The sequence below is a fragment of the Hermetia illucens genome, chromosome 2, assembly GCF_905115235.1.
Source record: "Hermetia illucens chromosome 2, iHerIll2.2.curated.20191125, whole genome shotgun sequence".
In the NCBI taxonomy this organism is placed as follows: Eukaryota; Metazoa; Arthropoda; class Insecta; order Diptera; family Stratiomyidae; genus Hermetia; species Hermetia illucens.
Window position 1 is genome coordinate 177,175,542 of NC_051850.1, and position 26,534 is coordinate 177,202,075.

Sequence of the window (26,534 nt, forward strand, 5' to 3'; positions counted from 1 at the left end):
CCGGAATTCACGGACGAACCAGCGCTCGCTCGGGGCAATGCGGTCTACTATCACCGGTTCATTGCACATAACCCAACCAGGGTCCCGAAGGGGTTGGCTCCTGATACACGTCACAACTACCACCTTGGCAGGGCTACGCGTATATCACCCCATTTGACTCTGGATGCTCCCAGTGTGTCCCGACGTGTACCGGTCATTCGCGGACCGCTCTTCACCAAGAAGCTTTCTCGAGGCTACTACCTTGGACACAGGTATACTACCAGCTAGGGGGTCAGAACTACTTACTCGGGCGCCTCGGAGAGGTCACACGCCCTATCGCAAGCGAGCTGTTAAAGATCGCTGACGATCCCTGAGGGAAACTGTGGAGAGTATACCCTCATGGAATATGCCACTGCCAGTCGAAGGCTCCAAATTCTCATCAACCCCTATCTTGATACGCTACCCCAGAGCCACGTGGCTAGAATACTGGAAAAAATGCTTTCTCAGAGATCATCGTTTTTTGAGCTCTTTTGATATTTTTCCAAAATTGATCTCCAAACGAAATGAAGAGCAAAACCAATAAAAAAAAGGGACAGGGAATAAATCGCATCCCCTCCAAGGAAACACATCATTTTCAGTGCAATATTCTAACCAGACATATTTTATTTTGAATTAATTCCTTCGGAGATAGTTAATTAAACGACATTAGCATCAATTGGTTCCGAAGCAGAGCACAATGCTGGGTAACTGGGATTTGTGCCAGTGGTACATTGGGATGCTGTGGTACCACTTGTGTAGATCTTCCTGTTCAAAACATTAGTCTGGGCATAGTTGCAAGCGAAGAAGTATTCGACGCCATTGTTCCTGCCTTGACTCAAAAGAGCGCATCCAACACGGATGTTACGATCATTGACAATTGGGGTGAAATGTCCAATAACCGCTCTGCAAAGAAAACACGATAGAAGAGCTCATAATGCCAATAAGGTTAAGGTTCTTACGTTCCAGATGAGTAGCTGTCAATTTGGGCCATGGTAGCATCCTTGTATTCATTGAACCAACTGTCGATTCCATTATTGATTGCCTTGTCAACGGTAGCTGCTGGGATACTCCAGTACCAGGCCAAGTTCTGTCCGGACCACTTGAAGCGGTCAGTGTTGCGGCATGCATCGTGCTTCATGGCGCATTGTTTGACATTCAATGCTGCGAGGGATGCCAACTCATCATCCCATTGCATAGTTCCCATCCTAACTGCTGAGAGGAAGCCAGGGAGATTTCCAGCGGCGACGGTATTCCTGTATCCATTGTGCTTATCGACGATTGCAGTTTTGTAGGAACTAATATCTATTAACTTCCTATCTGCTGCACAGGTGGATGCATAGTCCTAAAAAGGGCAAAGATGTCACTTTGGCTGGAGATTGGACCGATTCCTTCTTTCTAATTATTAAATCATCTCGAAATAAGATGAGTGTTATTCCGAGGTCTTCTTACCCCATTGTTTCCACAAGCAATGTGCTTGGATCCATTACACAAGGATGCAGCACAATAGTCGGCAGTCTGGCCCCAAGCGCAGGCTACTACAGCGAATAAGAATACAAACTTCAACATTTTTTTAGACTATCTCTGAACTGAATCACTTCGAGGAAATCTACTATCTCAGATCCGCTGGAAGCTCCCTTTTTATACTGATAAGTTGTATGGCTCATATTTAGTCAGCAAATAAGAAATGGCTAATCAAAACAATCCATCTATTGAAAAGTAAATATTTTCGACTGAAATTGGTATGATTTTCCGAAAATTAGTATCCAATTGAAAGATAACAGGTGTCAGTTCACAATCTTGATATGCAGACGTGTGTATCACACGCGCCTGTACAGTAGACAGTACCATATTTTTTTAGCTAATATTCTATTCGTTTACCATTTAAGATAATATTTATAAACAACACATTGTACAATATAAATAGAAACTTAAAATCCAAAATAAACAGCCAATACAACGGTCATTTTTGAAAGGAAGGATTTCTCTTAGATCTGTCAGATTAGCTTAAATGAAAACCCACCACTTAGGGTCTTCAAAAAGGTGGTTTGAATCCTTTAGAGCGAAGTTGGCGTCCTTTGTTATAAATCACCTTGGTTAAGAATCTATCTGATCGGATAACTAAGGTGCGTTACTGAAGTATGCATACTAAGAACAATAGATATGACACCCTCTTTTTCTTCAGGCTTTGTGCCACTCAGAAACAGGTTTGCTTCGTGTTGATCAGGTTTGATTTCGGTGCAGTCGAGAGACTTTCAAATCACCATCCAAAGTGTCAAGCCGTCGTTGTTTCGGCCTGTCTTTTTGTCAATTCCCATCGACTTCAATGTTTAGACCAATCTTGACAGGTGAATTCTCCTTAGCACGAACCACATGGCCATACCATCCATTTTTTTCGTGATCGGTGCAACCCCATATCGATTGCGGATATCCTCATTTCGGGTGAGATCAAGGCGTGTCACGTCAATTGTTCAACGAAACAACTTTGCCTCCAGGCGCCATTCATTGTCTTTTGTAGTCGGCCAACACTCAGAACCATAGAGGTCTAGTTGACATCAGACCCTCACAAAATATAATCCCAAGCAGCGATAAATTAAAGGAAATGGGTCATGCGAAACGACTGCGCTGAAAATAAGTGGTGGTAAATGCTGCATAAATTGTGAAGTCCCTCCATGTCATATCAGTAGGGGTTCTTGGTGGAATTTTTACCCGCGACTCCCCAAGCTCCTTCTGCTTGGCACCACCTTTGAGTATTACATCACAGAGCGCAGTTAGATTACTTTGACTAGATCTCCATTCTTCTGTGTGCAGCGATCGTAACCGCGCCATCCTGAACCTCTTCCGGTTTTAGCAGTTTACCCTGGATCATTGCGAACAAGAAGTTGATCGCATCCCAATCCTCCTGCCTAGCTAGTATTTTCCAGTGATAGCATTTCACCTAGAGTTTCCTTTAAGTTCCTCCTGTCTTCCACGAACCTCGGACAATAGAATACTAAACTATACGGACACTGCCGAAGGAATTCATGACCGGTGAGAAACTGGGTCAGATTATAATTGATCTAATTTTTCCTACGGTGCTTGGTAATAAGGACCGCTTCCGTCTTCCGCGCTCTCTAACTAAGCCTTAACACCTCCCATTGTTTCTCATGCGTACATTTCAGCATCTTCGAGATGCTTCGTGACAACAACCAGTACTATATCATCGATGTAGCCCATCACCGTGGTCTCCTCTGGAACAGGAAGATTAAGTACAGTATTGTACCATGCATTTATTCTAGAGTAGTGCTGCAAAAAACCCTGTCTGACACCAGAGGAGACAACCTACTTTTGGTGTCCGTCATCGGTGTCATACCAGGGCCTTTGCTCGCAAGTAGCTATCGACAATAGCAGAGAAATAGATGGGAACCGTCACCAGGGACTTCTTTATAAGGCTCCAATTGACCATATTGAATACATTCCTCATGTCCAGGGTCACTACCACACTATGTTTGTTGGTATTATCCTTTCTGTGAATTACTGTGAAATCCCTTCTTGGTTCTCAACAATCAGGAGCAACCTATTGTAAATTACCCACTCCAGTGTTTTCCCCATAGTGACCAGAAAATATATGGGTCTCTAGCAGGATCTCTCACCTGGGTGTTTGCCAGTCTTTAGCAGCAGTATCAGCTTCTACCGCTTCTATATTGCTGAAAATATCGCTTCGGATATGCGTGCTTCTTACAATTCTGCGAACATGTCGGGCCTAAATTTCACACTTAAGGCCCGATTAGCTACTCCGTGAAGGCTCAGAGCTTTGCTGTCATCTATTCTGTTCCAGATTCCCCACAGCTAGTCTGTGATCACTACAGGTGAGGTGGCTGGGAAGAAGAGGGGGCAACAACTATATCAGTTGAATCATAACCAAGCGTCCCAAGGGAACCTCCACTAAGGCGAATGATCCAAGGCCTAATTAGGGCAATTAGACACAAGTACAGGGATTTCGGCTACGAAATGGAAATGGTGCGAAACTGTACACGACCAGAGGGAATTCGGTATCCCGATGAAATTGATACGACTGACTAGGCTGACCCTGACCAATGTGTTGAGCCAGATACAAGCAGCAGGATCACTCTCGAGACCATTTGACATCAGCAACGGTCTAAGATAAAGAAATGTCATATCATGCGTCCTCTTTAATCTTGCCCTGGAGAAAATAATTCGCGATGCAAATGTGAATGCGAGAAGCACCATCCTCTTCAAGTCCACCCAAGTACTGGCCCACGCTGACGATTTTGGCATTATGGAAAGAACAACCCGAGATGTCCAGTCTACCTTCATCTGCACATGAAGGCAAGATAAAGTACATGGTGGCGACGTCAGTGCCAAAAATCAAAGAACCAAAAACATCAAATCGCCCTGGTCAAACGAGAAGAATAAAGAGGGGAGACTACAATTGTGAGAACGTTGATAATTTCTCCTCTCTAGGCCGCCTTCGAGAGAAGAATCGTCCAAAGAATTTTCGGTCCCCTACATGAGGATGAACAATTCCGTAGCCCAAATAACGATGAAATCTATAAGTGATACCATGTCCGTCAGGTTGTGGATAAAATCCGGCTCAATAGGTTGTAGTTGGCGGGTCATATATGGGTATGGATGAAGATCCAGCCCGAAAAGTGGAAGGTGTAAACCAGGATGGTAGACAGCTTTCAGGCATATCGAGTTTGTGGACCTTGACGGAAAACCGGGTTGTCTGGAGTTCCTTATTGGGGCTGGTCTACACCGATTATCGGTTGTTGCGTCATTGATGATGATAATGAACCCCTATCGAGAGTTTTATGGTGGTTGCGGTTATATCTAGGTAGACAGAAATCTTCGGAACCCAAGCGTGGAGTTTCACCTGCAGCCTGAATGCCGTACTTGTTAGTTTGGTAAAGATTTAGGTAGGTCCTGCATCTACCAGTATGAATGCTTTGCCATGCTCTCAGTATATATTGTTCCTATTGTTGCTTGCCACAACGGGGTTCGGGGTTCGTTTTTCAGGTGGACCGTGGGGTTAGGCCTAATGCCGGGGTTAAACTACCATACCGTAACCATGGTCTCTACAGGAATTGCATCACATTCATAGATTTCTCTCCCTCTTGTTTGGAGAATAGGCACTGGATGATTTTCTAGAAGAGGGTAGGGTATGTGATCTATAGAAATGACAGGCGTCTGTGTCTACCAATCACAATTCAACGGGTGCTCTCTCCGGTTACATCCGCCTCCGAGCTGAGCTCTTTAAAGCATTCCTTGTTGGTTTTGGCTGTCTTCTATGCATGCTCTTTTTGCGCCTGATCGATTCTGCCTTTCGCCTTCAGAGTCGCTTGTCTGGTTCGGTGACAGGCTGATCAAAGAGTGGTCAGTTCCTAATTCCACCAGTAGTTGGGTCTTCTACTAGGGAATGTGGATCCCCTAGACATAGATGTGTCACCTGCTTTAACGATGATTTATATCATATGGAGAACTTTTCCCGTGGAGCCGCGGAGGCTTGCTCGTCCATTGCTCTTGTAGATTAGCCATGGCCTTGTCCGCTTTGGATATACAGTTTTCCTACCATGTGACTCTAACTATAGCCTGAAGATAATTGTCTGGTTTTCGCTGTGGGAGTAGTTCTTTCTCGCATACTAAGACATACCACGTACCATTGCAGGGTAGATAAAGGTCAGGTCTACTACTGAGGCAGACTTGCTTTCCGGAAGGTGGCTAGAAATATACCTAATCTTAAAAATCAAATAATGTGACACTGTTTGGGGTGTGGCGGCTTTGCACGTACACAGCGCTTACTTTCACTCCCACAAAGCCGCTGGTCTACCGACTCATGATACTTGTATAGCTCGCCTACCGCAAGCCTATATTGCCACTTGAGGAGTCCATGCTCCATTCGCTACCTTAACAGTTTCTGCATCGTTAACTAACGAGAGCAACCTCTATCTTAGGCTCATAGGTGGTCTACTTAAATAAATCCGAAGGGACTTTGCAATGATTCAAGTTTATTTGAATTAACTTTATTTTTTTCCAGGGCAGAGGTAACTCATCATACGCTGCCTCATGTCTGATGAGTTGCCTCTGCCCTGGACAAAACCTTTAGTTCCTATTTTTAAATGCTTGGGTGCCATGCCCTAAACGAGGGGTCCGTAGACCAACAAAACTTGAGAGTAATTTGTTCTCTATTTGGTCCTGTCCAACATCAAGTGGGTGTGGACTTAGGATCCCTCACTATCATAAACAATAACTTATTTTTTATTGCAGCCCACGGTTTCCCAAATTCCTAGCATTTACTACTTCCAGCGATATGTCGTCCCTCCTTTTTCCTCGGAATATAAGCATTATGGGTGATTATTGAGCTCCTTAGTGGCCTGTAATTTCTTCTCAAACCTTTTATGTCAATCAAATTGACCAGTGCTGTTGCTGCACGAAGTATCCAAAGATGATGGACTTGAAGCAGCTCTTCAATGGCACACAACCCATTCAATTTATAGTTTCCCGGCTGACAACAATTTCTGCGTTCCCTCCACTGGTAGTTGCACTGTGGCCGTTTGAGAAACTCACAATAGATTTTTCTCCCACATCCTCCCACTCCAATTGTTCTTTCAACCCTTCACATAACTCTTCGCAGGATGTAGTTGAGATCCTTGGACTGAATATAAATCTCATACCCGTACTGTGATTTTTTCCCAAAGGATTTCTTAAAATGAGTTCAAAAGCTATCGGTTTTGTCCAAGCTGGATTTATCAAGCAGGATCTTTTGGGCACTTACATTTCCGCCCAAATATTCTAGATCGGGCCCAGCTTTGACCTTTTTAAAAATATGCACCAACGATAGTTTGTCCTTACTGAAGATACCAATTGCCTCTCGCCAATTTGCAGTTTCGCTTCCTTCTTCAACTGTTTGATAATGATCTTCATCCATCTTTCGTTTTCGTCTCCCTTAAGTTTCGCTTCGATTGTCGTCGCGCCACCTTGGTGCAAACCTCTTCTACCCTCCATACTTTTAGTTCTGTTCTTCGGAACTGAGTGCGCTTTTTTCCTCTTAGGCGCCTGACAATTCGCCAAAGGATCACCATCTTTCTCCTGTATTCTTTTGTTTCGTGACAGGTTGATAATACTAGGGTTAGGAGTCACTTGGATCTCCTGTCACACTGCTGAAGGGTGAACTTTCGGCTTTTCTTTGGGGTCTCTTTCTTCCTCCTGCTACCTATTAGAGAGGACCCTAATGGCTCTTACTACAGGGGCCAAGTTATCCACCATCAATGAACTGCTGTCGTCTGTCTGTCGGTCAGTCTGTCACATCCGGTTTATTCTTAAAAGAATGGACTTGTTGGCATGAAATTTGGTGGGAAAGCGAGGTATGTGGATCGCATTACACGAAACAGGTGGCACCATTTTCGGAGGAATTTAAGAGGCTCTCTATCTATGCGAAAAGGGACGCAACTTTTCCTTCCGAATGTGTACTCACGTTGGATATCAAATGAGTGGGGCAGTGGAAAGCATTGTATGAAACCAAATTCTTGACTTCAACAATAATCGGACCCATCTTATCAAATAATCCTCTGAAGACGACTTTACTAGTTGTCTATATTTTGCCGGCGAATTCAACAAATTCTGCTCTGTATACTTAGTTTAAATTTAGTGCTTCTGTTTATATATATATCATAAATATTGTCCCACATGGCTCACGAAAAGAAGACTACCGCCCGGTGTATCTATTTACTTAATATTCATTTAAAAATGGAAAATGACACCTGTTATCTTTTAATAAGACATTCACCACGGTAAATCATACCAAATTTAGCCGAAAATATTCACTTTCCAATAGATCAATTGTTTTTATTAGCCAATTTTATTTACGGATCAAATATGGGCGATCCAACTTCTCAGTATAAAAGGAGAGCTCCCAACAGAGCTGGATAGTAGATCTCCTCGAAGTGATCCAGTTCGGAGATAGTCTAAAAACATGTTGAAGTTTGTATTCTTATTCGCTGTAGTAGCCTGTGCTTGGGGCCAGACTGCCGACTACTGTGCTACTTCCTTGTGTAATGGATCCAAGCACATTGCTTGTGGAAACAATGGGGTAAGTAGATCTCAAAACAATATGGATTTCTCCCGAAATGATCGAGAAATAAAAAAATAAAATCGAGGAGTGTAACAAGGACCTATTCCTCATCCCGTTTACACCTGGGCCTAAGATACTATTTACGATAAAATAATAAAAGATACACATCCAAAAATCACTCCAGTTAACCTATGACTTTAAACCAAACTACTAACTGCTATCCCTTTATAGGATTATGCATCCACCTGTGCAGCAGATAAGAAGTTAATAGATATCAGCTCCTACAAAAATGCAATCGTTGACAAGCACAACGGATACAGGAATACCGTCGCCGCTGGAAATCTTCCTGGCTTCCTCTCAGCAGTTAGGATGGGAACTATGCAATGGGATGATGAGTTGGCATCCCTCGCAGCATTGAATGTCAAACAATGTGCCATGAAGCACGATGCATGCCGCAACACTGACCGCTTCAAGTGGTCCGGACAGAACTTGGCCTGGTACTGGAGTATACCAGCAGCTACCGTTGACAAGGCAATCAATAATGGAATCGAAAGTTGGTTCAATGAATACAAGGATGCTATCATGGCCCAAATTGACAGCTACTCATCTGGAACGTAAGAATCTTAACCTCATCGGCATTATGAGCTCTTCTATCGTGTTTTCTTTGCAGTGCGGTTATTGGACATTTCACCCCAATTGTCAATGATCGTAACATCCGTGTTGGATGCGCCCTTTTGAGTCAAACCAACAATGGCGGTACAGAATACTTCTTCGCTTGCAACTATGCCCAGACCAACGTTTTGAACAGGAAGATCTACACCAGTGGCACCACAGCATCCCAATGTACCACTGGAACAAACCCCAGTTACCCAGCATTGTGCTCTGTTTCGGAACCAATTGACCCTAATGTCGTTTAATTAACTATTTCCGAAGGAATTGATTCAAGATAAAATATACCCTCATCAAATATTGCACTGAAAAATGGAGTTTAATTTTGCAGCGATTTGTGTATTCGTTGTACGATCATTCAAACATTCATTCATATCCAACATCTAACAGTTGAAATAATTAATTTTATTTACTTTTAAAGAAAAAACCTAACAATTGGTCGCTTTCCCTTAAACACAAGAATCCAATCTCGTTCAAGCAAGTCCAAATTTTGTTTATTAACAATTGATTGAATGATAATTATAATAACTCCGCCGTAGCTGGTCCCAAGCGCGGTTGTGAAAGAGGGAGGGATAGATAGTTTCAGTCTGAATGGTTGTGCGCTGGCGTAGCGTCTTAAGGGATAGGTGAAGAAATTGCACGAACTTTGAATTCTTGCAGATTACTCACTGAGGGAGCTATCATCATACCTGATAGTTAGGGATTAAACGCAAATCCATTAGATTAAGAGAAGAATAATTCTAAAATCCGGTACCGATAACCAGCGGAGATAGTCTGACTTGGTTACTGGGTCGGACTCCCGCAATGCACAGAACGACGTAGAAACCACTAATCGCGATACGTTTAGGCGCCATGATGACCAGGAGCGTTACTCTACCAGCTGCAGCTGTTTTGTTACAATCTGTGGCGACTACTTCAGCAGGTTCGCATAGACAGCGGATAAAATTGACTGAGGAAATGAACTCGTTTATCATTCGCTCCTACTACGAAATAACGGAGAGGGCGAGTACAACATCTTACCCCTTGTTTCACCAGAGATTCTTCGAGCGATTCCCGCAATTACCGCAACACAACTAACGTTTTAGAATGTGTGAGCTCCGTGCTCGCTCGCGGCTATCGAAAGGCTAGGCCGAGTCCTTCTTCTTCTCCAATCGACTCGGCTCAGTTCAGTGCCCACCTGCTGAGGAGACTGTGATGTGGTGAGAGTAGTGATGCAGTAGCTGCACTTCCGCACCGGAAATTAAAATTCAGGCTATCACGCCACATCACTCCACCCCCGAGTGGATGGTGTCGATTTGATTCTTTTAAAGTTTTCTCTCAGCAGACTCAGCAATCCTAAGTCTGTGAGACTCGATCTTCTGTCAAAGACCGGGTCACTCGAGAGCCTCAGGCTCTCCCCGTATACCAGCTCCGGAGGCTGCTCGGAGGCCAAGCAGGACGAGAGGCAAGGCCTGCATCCAGGATGGATCGTCGCGGGTATAATGGTGGATTTCAGCGTCCGGTGCCAACTTTCAAGCGTCCCATTGGATTTCTGGTGGTATGAAATGGTCCTACGGCTTTCAAGTCCCAGGAGTTAGCCTAGCCCCGAGAAAAGTGGTTGTCACTGCCCGAACTCCAAATCGCGAGATCCACTTTCGACAGAGAGCTTCAGCACAAGATTGTGCTGCAATGTCAGCTAGAGGAATTGTTTCAGGCCATCGCGTGAACCTGTCGATGATTGTGAGGCAATACTTGAAGCCGTGCGAGTCTCGGAAAGGGCCTATGAGGTCGAGATGGATCGTGTGGAACCGCTTGGTCGTTCACTTCTTTTCTTACATGCCCCGTGACCTTACACTTCTGATACGTGATGCAATCTCTGGCCCGGAAGCTGATGTCCTTGTTCATAGCGGGCCAGAAGTATTTTCCGGTAACTAACCGATTCGTGGTCTTCAAGCCTGGGTGCGCCAAATCGTGAACTGCATGAAACACTTCCATGCGAAAAGTGGCCAGAATGTATGGCTAAGGTGCCTTCTCCTAGCCTTGGCAGAAAATAGTGAGGTTTGAGCCGAAGATAGGCAACTTCCGAAATTTGTATTTGGGGTTGGACATGGGGCTCTGAAGTACTGTGTCATCTTCTTGTGCCTTGGCGATAGCCGGAAAGTCGACCGAGGCGGAGAGGTTTACTTCGAAGATACGTGACAAAAGCGTCAGTAACTATGTCGTCCTTGCCAGACACCTGCCGAATGTCAGAAGTGTACTGGTTTATAAAGCTTTTGTTTTAAAGCATACGTTAGAGACTTGTGGCCCGTGAACACTGTAAACGACCTGCATTCTAGAGAGAAACGGAAGTATTTGATCCTCAATCATGCGACGAGTAGTTCTCGATCGTAAGTACTGTAGTTCCGTTAAACGGAGTTCAGCTGCTTAGAGAACAAACTCAACCGCTAACAGACTTGATTCACCTTTTGGTGAAGAGCAACCTCAGAGACATCAAAGAATGCGGCTAGGGGCGCATCTTGTTGAGGGAATGACAAGAGTGTAGCTGTAGTCAGATTTTTCAAACGCCTGGACAGCCTCTTCAGGCCACATAATCACTCGTATGTCCTTGGTTTCGGGGCCAGGCAAGTACGCGTTCAAAACAGACTGGTGATGGACGGCCTTGGGCAGGAAACGACGATAGAAGTTTAGCACGCCCAAGAACCTCGGCTGCTCTTTCACTGTCTTAGGGCGCGGGAAACTTGAAATTGCTAGTCTCTTATCTGAGTCGGGTTGGATTCCGTCTGGGGTAATAGAATGGCCGAGGAACCTCACCTAATTCTGGAAAAACTTGCATTTGTCCCTGTTTAGGACTAGTCCGACCTCAATTAGAGGTTGGAAAATGCATTTGAGATGGGCCAAATGCTCAAACTCTGAGGAGGAGCGACCAGAACATTATCCACGCATGCGGTTGAGAAGTTACGCAATATACTGGAAACCAGACATATAGTGGATTTTTATAGGCGAAAGTAAACGGGGTATATGTGTACAGCTGTTACGCCCCACCAAGTCTGACACTGTCCGAATTCGAGGAAATGCTTGACAGTCTTGTCCTCGACGAAAGGGGTCGTAGTTCAAGGTTGAACACCTTTCAGGAAGGGGGTCTGCCTCAATCGAAGGGCTAACTTTTGTCAGCCCTGCACTGGCACGTCATTTGTCCTGGTGCGTCAGCAAGGACTACACCCACAGCGATTACCAGGCAATCTATAAGTGGAGTCACCGGGCAGAAGACCGTATTCTCGAAACCGAGAAAGATGTCAGGCTGGTCCACAAAAGCTCTGGATGAGCAAAGCACCGCCAAAAAGTGTGACGCGTCCATTCCTAGGAGGTGCTCATTCCCTAGTAGAAGACTACACTACTGGTGGAATACTGAACTGGCCAGCTTCCCATCAGCGTGTCACCGCGCCAGGAGAGCAGCTAAGAGAACGGTAAGCAGAATCGACCAAGGGCAAAAAGAGCGCGCCTGTAAAGAAGGCCGCAAAACGCTCAAGCTTGCCATGCAAAGAAGCAAGAGGGAATGCTTTAAGGAGCTCTGTTCGGAAGCGGACGTAAATCCGTGGAGGGGACGCCTCGTGATGGGACCATTCAGAAGCCGATCATCTCCGCAGATCACATTCCCTCCACTCTTGTTAAAAATTATCCAGGAGCTATTCCCCTAGTAAGGGGTGAGCACAGACAGCTTCCACCGACCTCTGAGTGTGACAGCAATATCGCCACTCACCAGAGACGAACTGCTGGTGATCTGCGCTAACAAAGATCCAGGCGTGCCGAATAGGGCCCTTAAGCTTGCCGTGTAATCCAGACCTTGCATGTTCGCTGAGTTGGTTGAAGCGTGCATGTCCGAGGGGATATTTCCAGCATCATGGAAGCGACAGAAGTTGGTACTACTGCCTAAGGCTGATAAACCTCCAGGTGGACCATCCGCATACCGACCCATATGCCTTTTGAACACTGTGGGTAAAATGCTAGAACGAGTAATTTACAATAGATAACTCCCGATTGTTGAGAGCCAGGGAAGGCTCTCAAATCGACAGTATGGCTTCCGAAAAGTCAGATCAACCATTGATGCTATCAAAATGGTTACTGGCTTGGCGAATGGAATGGCGGTACTAGCAAATATTGCGTGGTGGTGACCCTGGATATGAGAAATGCATTCAATTCCTCCAATTGGAAACTAATACGCCAATCCTTAACGAAGGTTGGTATTCCCGCCTACCTCGCTGCTATCGTCGATAGTTATGTGACTGAAAGGAGACTCTGTTATAACACCGATAACCGACACCAGGAGTACGTTGTCTGTGCGGGTGTCCCACAGGGCTCCGTACTGGGCCCACTGCTATGGATCATCATGTACAACGACGTATTTAATCTTTCCCTTCCGGGGGAAGGCACAGTGGTGGGTTACGCTGACGACATAGTGCTGGTTGTTATCGCTAGGCATCTCGACGATGTTGAGATATACTCAGGCGAGGCAATCAGTGCCGTTGAAAGTTAGGTAGAGAGCTCTGGTCTGTCACTTGGGGAGGAAAAAACGGAAGCAGTTCTCATCACTAAGCGCCGGAAGAGAAATTACGCCTGTATTAGAATCGAGAATCATATGCTTACTTCTAACCCGACCATCAAATACTTGGGAGTGGTAATAGATAGAAGCTTAGTTATAGGCAACACGTGCAGTATGTTTGCGACAAATCATCCACAGCAAGTATGGCACTGGCAAGGCAACGATATACCTCTAAGTTGCTTATAGCCAGGGTGGTGACATCAATCATGCTCTATGCGAACCCAATTTGGAGGATGGCGTTGCAGTTGAGATGGCGAACATATTCAATGCGAAGCCAATCTCATCCTTATCGCAGACGAAGTACGCTGAGAGGGAGACATCCATAAATAGATGGCATGAGGGGTGGGAACGCTCGGGAGAGGGTCGATGGACTCACAGGATCATTCCTGCCATCCAGGAGTGGTTGGAGAGACACGGTGAGATTAATTATAATCTCACCTAGTTTCCCACGGGGATCCTCGATCCCACGGCCCCGCCAATACCTGCACAGGTTTAAATTGGAAACCTTACCCAACTGCCCAAATTGCGATGGAGTCCCAGAGAACCCAGGGCATGTATTCTTCCACTGTCCGAGATTTGTGGAAGAAAGGAGGAATCTAGAGGAGACTCTAGAAGAGGTGCTGGTACCGGAAAATTTTGTGTCGAAAATGGTAACACATCAAGAGAATTGGAATGCGGTCAACTCCGTGATCGCATCTACCAAAAGAAACTGCGAAAGGCACAGGAGGCGCGAAAAGCGCATTCACGTACGCCGCGAATAGAAGAAAGGTGACTAAGCCACCTTATGGTGGTTCCCCGGGGCAGGGAGGGAGTCGGGGGTGGTTTTAGTAGATAAATATTCCACACGCTGGTGTGTCTAGACCAGTGGCTTTTGAAGATTTCCACCTCTTCAAAAAAAAAGACAGACAGACAGATGGATAGGCGAGAGAGACCTAGCACTTTCCGAAGACGAAATCTTAATTTCTGGTGGAATTCAAAAATTGAGGAATGTTGGAAAAAGTGCCTCAAAGCTAAAAGACGAGCCCAGCGCAGAAGAAACCGACCTGACGAAGTTCCCGTAGTGGCAAATGAAGCGGTTCTAGATGCAGCGAAAAGATTGACTGAAAAAAAGACTCCAAGACTGGATGGAATCCCTAATATTACCCTGAAAGTAGCCGTCAGGACAGCGCCAGGTATGTTTGCCCAAGTTTTCACGGCATGCCTTAGGGAAGGCAAATTCCCCGAGCAATGGAAGCTAAAAAAGCTCATACTCATTCCGAAGGCAGGTAAACCATTGGGTGACCCCTTCTCATGTAGACCGATATGTCTGGGCAATACAATTGGCAAACTATTTGAACGAGTAATATACAACAGACTGCTCGCTGTTGCGAAAAGGGGAGGACACCTTTCCAACAAACAATTCGGATTTCGTAAGGAAAAATCAACATCGAGGCACTCGACAAGATACAGGCCCCGAAATACCTTAAACGCATTGTTGTTGAGTTTCTCCTTTGGAGAAGGCTTTACTGGAACTCGGGTGATGGGCTAAAAATATACCCGACAACTTGCAGGGTGCCACAGGGTTCTGTCCTAGGTCCCTTGCTGTGGCTAGTTATGTATGATGGAGTGTTGACCCTAAGCCTTTTGGACAACGTGACAACTATTGAGTTCACCGATGATATCGGAATAACAGTGGTTGCGAAGCGCCAAGACGAGATCGAGATCTATGCGAATGGAGCGATATCGGAGATCAATTCCTGGTTGAGAAATTCCGGCCTTTTACTTACTGAACATAAAACAGAAGTAGTTCTCGTTCTCAAAAGACAAATCGAGTGCGCCGCAACTAAAGCGTCTTCTATCGCTACAACGATCTCCAGGATACTACCGAACATTGGTGGACCAAGACAAAGTCGACGTCTTCTGTTTTCTAGGGTAGTCAGCTCCGTGCTACTCCACGCAGCTGCAGTTTGGGCAACTGTTCTGGATAACAAAGTGAACTGCCGAAAATTGGGAATGGCATATCGGCTAAGTGCACTCCGGGGATGCAGTGCTTATCGGACAACATCAGGAGAAGCAGCATATGTACTAGCAGGGATGCTCCCCATAGACATCTTGCCGAATGAAGGCCGGTGACTCTACGACAAAACGTATGCAGCTGGGGAGTCTAGTGCTTTTCGACGTCAGCTGGCACGGTGAGAATCTATCGAAGGGTAGCAAAAGCGATGGGACGAGTCACAAATTGGTCGTTGGACATACGGCATCATTCCGGATATTCGGAGATGGTTTGAACGAAGCCATGAAAAAATAAGCTACGAGTTAACGCAATTCTTAAGTGGATACGGAGGTTATCGTGCTTATTTACATCGATTTGGTCACAACAAATCACCATGCTGCCCAAAATATGATAACGTGGCGTTCAGGTGTTACACAAAACCTTAAAAATGGTTCTATTCACACTTCAAAATCTACTGTCTGGGTTGATTATACGGGGATATACTCGACCGAGCACTCAGTAGGTGTAATAGGGGCTTCAGACTGAATGTAAATCTCATGCCCCAAGCGATCTCTTAAGTTGGGTGCGAAAGCCATCAGTTTTGCGCAAGCTGGATTTGTCCAGCTCATACAGAGTCTTTCAGATCTTGCTTATATTTCCACTCAAATCTTTTAGAACGGGGCCACCTTTGACCTTTTTAAGAACATCCATGCATGATAATTTAACCTTGCTGAAGGTAACAATTCCCTTTCGCCCAATTTTCACTTTCATTTTCTTCTTCATCTTTTTGCTTCGATTGCCGACGTGCCCACTTGCACACCTTTTCTACCTTCCATACTTTTGGTTCTGTTCTTGGGAACTAGTAGTATGCCTTTCTCTCCTTAGGCACCTGCTAATTCCTTAGAGGATCCCCATCTTTCTCCTGCATCCTTTTGCTTGGTGGTTAGTTAATAACAATAGGGTTAGGTGTTATTTACACCGCCTGTGACACTGTTGAAGCGTGAGTGAGGAGTCTTCTTTGGGGTCTCCTTCTTCTGCCTGCTACTTATTAGAGAGGATCCCAATGACTCTCACTACTGTGGCCAAGTTATCCGCCACCAACGAACTGCTGCCCTCTCTCTGTCTGTCGGTCACTCTATCACACCCGATTTATTCCTTAACAGATGGATTAGTTGGCATGAAATTTGGTGAGAAAGCGAGGTCTGTGGATCGCTTTACATGACTTAAGTGGCGCCATTTTCGGAGGAATTTAAAGGGCTCTCTATATATGCGAAAACGGGTGCATTTTTTCACGTTCGACGTCAAATGAAAGGACTCCATTAGTGGGGCAGTGGAAACCATTGTTTGAAACCAGGTTCTTGACTACAACAATAATCGGACCCATCTTATCAAATAATCCTCCGAATACGACTTCATTAGTTGCCTTTATTTTGCCTACGAATTCTACAAAGTATACTCTGTATACTTAGTGCTTCTGTTTATATATATATCATAAATATTGTCTCACATGGTTCACGAAAAGAAGACTAACGCTCGGTGTATCTATTTACCTAATATTCAGTAGTACGGAAAATGACATCTGTTATCTTTTAATGAGACATTCACCACAGTAAATCATAACAAATTTAACCGAAAATATTCACTTTCCAATAGATCAATTGTTCTGATTAGCCAATTTTTATTTGCGGACCAAATATAGGCGATCCAACTTCTCAGTATAAAAGGAGAGCTCCCAACAGAGCTGGGATAGTAGATCTCCTCGAAGTCATTCAGTTCGGAGATAGTCTAATTAAAATGTTCAAGTTTGTGTTCTTACTCGCGGTATCAGCAGGCTGTGCTTGGGGCCAGACTGCCGACTATTGTGCTACATCCTTGTGTAATGGATCCAAGCACATTGCTTGTGGAAACAATGGGGTAAGTAGATATCAAACCAATATGAATTTTTCCCGAGATAATCGAGAAACCAAAAAATAAAATCGAAGAATGTAACAAGGACCTGTTCCTCATCCCATTTACACCTGGACCTAAGATACTACTATACTACGATAAGATGATAAAGGATACGCATCCGAAAATTACTCCAGTTAATCTATGACTTGAAATCAAGCTACTAAATCCTATCCCTTTATAGGATTATGCATCAACCTGTGCAGCAGATAAGAAGTTAATAGATATCAGCTCCTATAAAAATACAATCGTTGACAAGCACAACGGATACAGGAATACCGTCGCCGCTGGAAATCTACCTGGCTTCCTCTCAGCAGTTAGGATGGGAACTATGCAATGGGATGATGAGTTGGCATCCCTCGCGGCATTGAATGTCAAACAATGTGCCATGAAGCACGATGCATGCCGCAACACTGACCGCTTCAAGTGGTCTGGACAGAACTTGGCCTGGTACTGGAGTATACCAGCAGCTACCGTTGACAAGGCAATCAATAATGGAATCGACAGTTGGTTCAATGAATACAAGGATGCTACCATGGCCCAAATTGACAGCTACTCATCTGGAACGTAAGAATTTTAACCTCATTGGCATTATGAGCTCTTCTAGCGCGTTTTCTTTTCAGGGCGGTTATCGGACATTTCACCCCAATTGTCAATGATCGTAACATCCGTGTTGGATGCGCTCTTTTGAGCCAAACCAACAATGGCGGTACCGAATACTTCTTCGCTTGCAACTATGCCCAGACCAACGTTTTGAACAGGAAGATCTACACAAGTGGTACCACCGCATCCCAATGTACCACTGGCACAAACCCCAGTTACCCAGCATTGTGCTCTGTTTCGGAACCAATTGACCCTAATGTCGTTTAATTAACTATTTCCGAAGGAATTGATTAAAGATAAAATATACCCTCATCAAATATTGCACTGGAAAATAGAGTTTAATTTTGCAACGACTTGGTCGTTATTTGTAGGTTGTTGATTCTCTTTTTAAATCACGGCGTTGAAACCGCTAATTGCAAAGGGGTTTGACATCTAGCCACCACGCCATGACGAACATTTCAGCAGGTTCGCGTAGACAGCGGATGAAGTGGACTGAGCAAATGAACCTCTGTATCATCTGCTCCTACAGAGGGTGGGCGAATTGCGGCGAACGTTCGGCGAATCTCTGGTACAACAAGGGATGGTAAGATGTTGTACCCGCCCTCGCCTTATTTCGTGTAGCGACTCTCCCCACGAAACCAGTCCACATCTCCTACAACGCTATTACTTAAGCCCTATATTAGGACAGGATATCGGCTAGCTGTGTGGGAGCTCCATTTCTGCACAAGGAGGGCACGTTCCATGAGAAAAGGCGTAAATTGTTATTCCGTTGCCGCTGGCGGGTTCATCGTTGTGTTATCAGTCCAATCCGAGGCTTCTGTTGTGGCTTGGTAACAAGTTCTTTTCCCAACTTGCAAGACTTGTTGGTATAATTTATCCCGTTCTAGGCGCGGGAGACTGGGATTCACGCTTCTCCGTCTGCAGCTTTTCGTTAAGATAGAGCTCCCAGCGGTCACCACGTGGAGGTGGAGATAGAGTTTGGTAGTAGAGCTCTCGCTGTTGGTTCAGTAGGCGTTTCCCAGGTTTTATGTTCCACCTCATCAAAAATCGGATCAAAAAGAAACTACGCCAGGCCTCAAGACAGCAATTTTCAACACTCTTCCAGGAGGTGAACATTACAACAGCATTAACCTACTCGGGTCGTACGCAGAACAACAAAAAGCGGCTACATATACATAGAATCCAGGTCACCTCAACCAGCAGACGATACCTACTTAGGACCCGGTCACAATCAGCCAAGGACCAAAAAGATTGTACGGAAAAAAGCGGCATTTATAGGATTTTCTGTCCAGACTACGTCAATATTTACGTAGGACAAATAAAATGGCTAGTTCACACCAGGGTGTTAGGACACATAAAGGAGGCCGAATCTGCTAAAAATAAGAATAACCCACACATAAGGTCTGCAGTTGACAGACATTTAATAGAGCAGGGACACCAATCGTCGTTGGACAACGCCAATATTTTGTAGGAAGTGAACGACGTTAGGAAACTAGACTCCTACGAGAGTCTCCACATCTCGAAAATTCCCCCCGAAAAAAGGTTAAACACGGATATGGGCAACAATTTTTAGTCCTTGTTGGAACTTTTAAAAAGGACTTCGAGAAGAATAGAAGCCTAATTAAGATACTATAGTCACAGGAAACCCAAATTGACAAGAAAATTTTTCAAAAGATAAAACACTGAAGAAGGGTTCCCAGTTAGTCCCCGAAATACGTATTTGTATAGATTACCAAATGTTTTTAACCAATAAAAAGGAAAAATAGCTTCCAAGGCAATCTTTCACTGAAGAAGCTGTTTTGATCTTCGGTCTTCCACAGTTCTGAAACTTCGTGCTAAGAGTGTGTAGCGCCAGAGCGTGATTAAGTTCCTCAAACTAGCTAAGATTTGTTAGGCAGCTGGTCATGCGAAGAAACAGTCTAGGGCCAGAAGAGAGTTCCATCGAATGTCCCGCTTCCTTCCGACCGAATTATTTAGATATTATCACCTTTATTGGTGCACAAATGCTTATCCTTCATTTCCAAGAAGCTTCTTCTTCTTTCAATAGGTGCTTCCATAGGTTCGCTCTGTCTCGTCAAATGAGTACGTCTTCACATATTAGGCCAGTTACGTTCACAGCGCCAGCTTGCCTTTTTCCGCTCATCATAGGAGATGCAGGAGTGAAGGATCTGAGAGACGAGACCAGCCATAGTCGACTTTCCAGTTTGCCCCATTTTTAGACATTCACTGCCCTCCCTTCACAATAACTCGGTCATAGGCACTAGGTGCTGGATTTTCATGGACTTCTCCATGGAGAACATGAATCCTGTAAAGCCTCCAAATTCATTGGTCGATGCAGAGGCCGGATTAGATGTGTCTCCTTCCAGGGGTTGAAATTCGTGGTTTCTGTATTGATATATTGGACACTTATTTAGTGATAAAGTACTGCAGGCAACCCCGCCACAACAATGTGAGGTCCGAAGTGAGCCAACTGCCCGTAAAATCTGGGGATATTCCAACCGTTTTTTATTTCTTTCTATGACTTTATTTACTTTTAAACTTTACAGCCGGGCTGACAGTCTACTAGAGACTTTCATGTCATCAGGACATCTCCTGGCTCGATCTCCTGTCAGGCCGTCAGCTGTTTCCACGGCCGTTCAATGCGGCAGCAGAGGCGAATTCGCGGTGGCATTCAGATTCGCACCTCTGATGTGCCGCCACATTACTCCAACTGAAAACACGCGGGTTCAGCGAAGCAAACCGCCAATGGGGGTCACCGGGCGAATCTGATGCTACACCATCTTCGCGGGGTTAGCAGTAAACTCTTCTCATTGAGTTGTATGGAGGCTGACGAGGACGAAAGGCATGGGTTGCGACCACGACGTATCGTCGCAAACCATTAAGGCGGCCCTTAGCGTCCGGTGCCAACGTTCCAGCATACCATTGGATTGTAGATGGTATGCAGTAGTCCTATGTCACTTGAAGCCAAGGTGATAACGGCTGGAACAGAGATTGCGGAATCCACTCTCGACGGAGGACCTCGGCACATGATTGTGCCATAATGTAGGGCACAGGTATTGCTTCAGGCTACCGCGTAAACCTATCGCCAATGCAAGGTCGACAGGCAACGTCGGAGGCGGGTACAACATCTTCCCACCCCTTGTTACACCAGAGATTCGTCGAACGTTTCCCGCAATTCGCGCACGTGACTGTCCAGTGAGTTGCAAACCACGCCCAGGCTCTATAGATCTTTAGCAACTCCGAGAATTCTATCTCAAATCAATGATGAGATTGCATCTCAGCTGTATCCTGATATGTTGCTGCTGCAACTACGGTACTCTGGCAGAACATTGCTATGATGAATAAAATCAGCACTGGTAATGCCAGCAGATGGATGAGAAATAAAGTGCACAGAGTGTACAGGAACTACGCCGCATCAACAGTGGATTTAAGCTTGTATAACTGGTAATGCGGGATATGGTCAGTGTTCTGGTACCGGCGTGGGATTTTCCTCCCGAATTCTTAGTATCGTCGAAGAAATACCCATCAATCTGTAAATTTGTTGTGAGTGTGGTGCGCTTCGGATATGGGCATTATCGACGCTTCTTTTTCATACACGAAGTGTCGTATTTCCAGTATATGCTGGAGTTTTTAGAGTCTTCAACCGCAGATATGCTGAGGTAAATGGTGTTTGTTTCGGCATGTTGAATTCGTTGTTTCTGTTGTGATTTTTGCTTAATTTCACCATATACTGGACAACCTCTGTAGTCAGCCGTATGTGGTTCACAAAAATTGCTACAGTTTCTGGCATAAGTATTGTCCCTATTTTTCTTGCAATCTCCACAAATGACGCAAACACTGGGTCGATTGCAGTATATTTTTGTATGACCAAATTCTTGACAATTCCAGCACTGCCCCAGGTCAGGTCTGTTATGCGGCTCGTCTACGACGATCCTTGAATCAAGCTCCTCTTTTTTCAGATGACCATATTTTGTGAAAAAGAAATTGCACCTCCATTTCGCATGTATGGAGAGCCCCCCCAGACAGAATAGCGCCACTAGATATATATAAAGGTATTCACAGACCACACGTTGTCACCAAATTTCGTGACAATCGGTCCAACCGTGTGTGTGACACGAACAGACAGACAGACATAAGTGAACCCTACAGAAACCGTGACGGTCCTATACGGGTCACAGACTCGACTGGTGGAGCAGCGATATAGGAATGCGGTCGCCAAGCTATACAAAGCTCCATGAGTCATTCGGCCAGTGGTTTCGAAAATAAGCGGTATATACGTGTACAGCTGCTACGCCCCACCCAGTGCCACATTGTCTGAATTTGAAGGCATGTTAGACAACATTGTTCTCGTTGCAAATCCAAAGGTGATTGTCGATGACTTCAACGCTTGAGCCCTTGATTGAAGAAGCAGGGAGAGTAGCGCAGGGGCCGAAGTCTATTAGAAGCTTTTGTTCAGTTGGATTTAGTCTTGACCGATGAAACTGATCCGAGCATCTTTCGCAAAGGGAAGTCTGCCTCGATCGTAGACCTGACCTTTGTCACCCCTGCACTGGCACGTGGTATACTTTCGCACCTTAGCGAGGGCTTGATGGACAGTGATCAACAGGCAATCATATTTGAAGGAGGAGGAGGGAGCCACATGCCAGGGAATTAGGATACCTAAAGCTGAGAAGGGCATCAGAATGAACTACTCGTGTGGTAGTGAATTGGCTAGCCTTCGGTCAGCCTGTTACTGAGCCAGACGAACGACCCAGAGGACGGTAGGAAAGAGTGACCAGGGACAAATGAAACATGCTTACAAAGTAGCACGCAAAAACCTCAAGCTGCCATTCAGCGGAGTAAATGGGAATGCTTTAAGGAGCTCTGCCCAGAAGCGAATCTAAATCCGTGGGGGAGCGTCTAGAGGATTGTGATGGGACAGTTGAGAGAACGGTCATCCCCACAGATGACGTGCCCTGCTCTCTTGTTCAAGAAGCAAGAAAGGGGCACTGACACATTTGAGAGATCTCTGAATGTGACAGCAATTCCTGCAGTGACCACGGATGAGCTGTTGGAGATCGGTAGCAGAATAAGTGATAACTAAGCTCCGGACCTGAACAGCATACAGAACAGAGCCCTTAAGCACGCCGTAAAATCCAGACCGGTAATATTTGCTGAATTCTTCGAAGCGTGCATGTTCGAGGGGATATCCCCTATAGCATGGAAGCGGCAGAAGCTGGTACTGCTGCCTAAGGCTGGTAAACCTCCTGGTGAACCACCTCTTATAGACACTATGAGGAAAATATTAGAGTTGGTAATTTACAATAGATTACTCTTGATCGTGGAGAACCAGCGAGGCCTTTCAGATCGGCAGTATGGGTTCCGTAAAGCCAGATTAGCCATTGATGCCATCAAAATGGTTACTAGCTTGGCCGAAAATGCAATTTACGGAAGAGGCAGTACCAGCAAATATTAGGTAGTAGTGACCCAGGACGTAAAGACTGCATTTAATCCGGCCTATAGGAACCTTATACAAATGTGCCTGGTCACGATTGGTGTTCCTACCTATCTGGCAGCTATTGTCGATAGCTACCTGCGAAAACGGACGCTCTGGTATAATACCGATGATGAACCCAAGGAGTACGTTGTCTCCGCGGGTGTCCCACAAGGCTCCGTACTCAGCCCACTACTATGGAACATCATATACGATATGGTGTACTTAACCTTCCGATTCCGGAGGGGTCCAAGGAGGTGGGTTGTGCTGATAATATAGCATTGGTTGAAATCGCAAAACATCTAGAGGATGGTGAATTATACTCTTGCAAAGCAATTAGTGCTTTTAAAGGTTAGTTAGGGAGCGTTGGACTAGCACTTGCAGAGGAAAAAACGGAAGCGATCCTCATCACAAAGCGCCGCAAGTGAAATTACGCGAATTACAATCGGCAATCACATCGTCACTTCCAAGCCGACCATCAAATCCTTGGGAGTGATGATAGATACAAAGCTAACTTTTAAAGTGCAATATGCTCGTGACAAGTGATTCACGGTAAGTATGACCGTAGCCCTGGTAATAATGCCGAACATGGGAGGGACACGGTATACTTGTAGGCTACTTATCGCTAGCGTGGTTAGCTAAATCTTGCTTTATGCCATCCCTATTTGGGGAAGGCATTATACAGGAAGACAACTATAAGGGTGTGTTCTGCCTTCAGAGCCGTCTCATATGAAGGTGAATTCGTCATTTTTGGAATGACATTGACATTGACAGCAGATGAAAAGACGAATATATACAATGCGGAGTCTATCTATCCTTTATCACAGACGAAGAACGCCGAAAGGCGTTGGGAACGTTCGGTGGACACATAGGTTCATCCCTGCCATCACGGAATGGTTGGAGAGATTAATTATAATCTTACCCAGTTTCTCACGGGGCATGGCGGATATCGCCAGTACTTATACAGGTTTAAACTAGATACCTGACCTGATTGTCCAAACTGCAATCGAGTCCCAGAGCATGTATTCATCCACTGTCCAAAGTTTATGGAGGAAAGGAAGAACCTAGAGGAGACTCTAGGAAAAGTACTCGAACCAAAAAATCTGGTGCGAAGAATGTTAGCATGTCAGGAAGGCTCAATGGTCGCATCTATTCAGAGCAAACTGGGAAAGACAGAGGAGATTAGAACGCCGCGTTGAGACGAAAGGGGACCAAGCTAAAATAAGCTGACTCCGCCCCGTGATATAATACCGTATGGTGGTTCCACGGAACTTGGGAAGAGGATGGAGATTGGTTTTCGTGGGTAAGAATCCCACACGCTGGCGTCTACGGACCAGTGTCTTCTGAAGATTTCCACCTTCTCAAAACCGATTTTAATAAGGTTTAAAAGATTAACAGGGAACATATGTTCCGCAAAGAAACACATCATTTTTTAGTGTAGTATTCCAATCAGGTACACTTTATTTTTTAATCAATCCCTTCGAAGATAGTTTATTAAACAACATTAGGGTCAATTGGTTCCGATACAGAGCACAATGCTGGATAACTGGGGTTTGTTCCTGTGGTGCATTGGGATGCTGTGGTACCACTGGTGTAGATCTTCCTGTTCAAAACGTTGGTCTGGGCATAGTTGCAAGCGAAGAAGTATTCGACGCCATTGTTCTTGCCTTGGCTCAAAAGAGCGCATCCAACACGGATGTTACGATCATTGACGATTGGAGTGAAATGTCCGATAACGGCACTGGAAGGATAACATGCTTGAAATACTCATAATGCTGATAAGGTTCTTATTCTTACCTTCCAGATGAGTAACTGTTGATTTGAGCCATGGTAGCATCCTTGTATTCATTGAACCAACTTTCAATTCCATTATTGATTGCCTTGTCAACGGTAGCTGCTGGTATACTCCAGTACCAGGCCAAGTTCTGTCCAGACCACTTGAAGCGGTCAGTGTTGCGGCATGCATCGTGCTTCATGGCACATTGTTTGACATTCAATGCAGCGAGGGATGCCAACTCATCATCCCATTGCATGGTTCCCATCCTAACAGCCGAGAGGAAGCCAGGTAGATTTCCAGCAGCGACTGTGTTCCTATATCCGTTGTGCTTGGCTACAATTGCACTTTTGTAGGAGCTAATATCTATTAACTTCTTATCTGCTGCACAGGTTGATGCAAAAGCCTACAAAGGAAAAGGCTATCACTTGAAAGGGAATTGGATTGGAGGTAAAGCCATGAATTAGCTGGAGTGATTTTTGGACTTTGCTGGCATCTCATCATCACTACGCAGGGAGGAGCAAAGTCCTTGTTACACTCTTCCATTTCGGCTTTTGATTCATGTTCTTCCGGGATCGGCTTACCCCATTGTTTCCACAGGCAATGTGCTTGGATCCATTACACAAGGATGTAGCACAGTAGTCGGCAGTCTGGCCCCAAGCACAGCCTGCTGATACGGCGAGTAAGAACACAAACTTGAACATTTTAATTAGACTATCTCCGAACTGAATCACTTCGACGAAATCTACTATCCAGCTCTGTTGGAAGCTCTCCTTTTATACTGAGAAGTTGGATCGCTCATATTTAATCAGCAAATAAAATTTAGCTAATCAAAATAGTTCCCCAGTTGAAAAGTAAATATTTTTCGCTGAACTTGGTATGATTTCCCAAAAATTGGTGTCCAATTAAAAGATAACAGGTGATACTGTATATTTTTTAAATGTGGATGTATATTTGTAGTGTACACTATCGAGTAGTGGCAACCAGATATGTTATAAGCTATTCTTTATCCATTTAAGCAGGCAGATAAGTTGGGCGTTATTGTTCTATTCATGAGCCATTTGAAGCAATATCTTTGAAGTTCATAAATAGAACCACCATATTTCAGATAAACATACAATACATATTCTGCTGAAGTTGATGACGATGTAACTAAAGTAATCTTTTGAAAAGGTCATATTGGAGTGAGTTATTTTTTAGATATGGACCAGATTACTTTGGTGTCCGTGAATCTATTTTTAGGGATCTGTTTCCATTGCCACCTTTCAACGGCGGGCCCTTAAAGCGGCGGATCATATCATTAAGTGAGGAGTTAAACCTTCTTAGTGATCCGATGAACCACTTCGGTTCGGTTTATCAAAGAATGTAAAAGCATTATACCCAACACTCCCGCAAAGATTGAGATTGGCCATAAGAACCAATAATGTCACCTTC

The 26,534-nt window shown here is 44.9% G+C and overlaps 4 protein-coding genes across 4 annotated transcripts; 2 read left to right on the plus strand and 2 right to left on the minus strand.

Moving 5' to 3' along the window:
* Nucleotides 1–610: 610 nt before the first annotated feature.
* On the minus strand, nt 611–1,635 carry LOC119650454 (antigen 5 like allergen Cul n 1-like). Its single transcript, XM_038053308.1, has 3 exons — nt 1,468–1,635; nt 978–1,360; nt 611–921 (listed from the first exon to the last, which is right to left on the minus strand). Exons 1-3 carry the CDS (start codon nt 1,582–1,584, stop codon nt 675–677), a joined length of 747 nt encoding a protein of 248 aa, XP_037909236.1. The 5' UTR covers nt 1,585–1,635; the 3' UTR covers nt 611–674.
* A 6,317-nt stretch (nt 1,636–7,952) lies between these two features.
* LOC119650455 (antigen 5 like allergen Cul n 1-like) lies at nt 7,953–9,068 on the plus strand. Its single transcript, XM_038053310.1, has 3 exons — nt 7,953–8,104; nt 8,318–8,700; nt 8,757–9,068. Exons 1-3 carry the CDS (start codon nt 7,988–7,990, stop codon nt 9,001–9,003), a joined length of 747 nt encoding a protein of 248 aa, XP_037909238.1. The 5' UTR covers nt 7,953–7,987; the 3' UTR covers nt 9,004–9,068.
* A 7,970-nt stretch (nt 9,069–17,038) lies between these two features.
* LOC119650450 (antigen 5 like allergen Cul n 1-like) lies at nt 17,039–18,185 on the plus strand. The gene is made up of 3 exons (XM_038053305.1): nt 17,039–17,217; nt 17,435–17,817; nt 17,874–18,185. Exons 1-3 carry the CDS (start codon nt 17,098–17,100, stop codon nt 18,118–18,120), a joined length of 750 nt encoding a protein of 249 aa, XP_037909233.1. The 5' UTR covers nt 17,039–17,097; the 3' UTR covers nt 18,121–18,185.
* A 6,570-nt stretch (nt 18,186–24,755) lies between these two features.
* Nucleotides 24,756–25,858, minus strand: LOC119650453 (antigen 5 like allergen Cul n 1-like). Its single transcript, XM_038053307.1, has 3 exons — nt 25,685–25,858; nt 25,124–25,506; nt 24,756–25,067 (listed from the first exon to the last, which is right to left on the minus strand). The coding sequence occupies exons 1-3, from the start codon at nt 25,802–25,804 to the stop codon at nt 24,821–24,823; spliced, it is 750 nt and encodes a 249-aa protein (XP_037909235.1). The 5' UTR covers nt 25,805–25,858; the 3' UTR covers nt 24,756–24,820.
* Between the last annotated feature and the right edge of the window lie 676 nt (nt 25,859–26,534).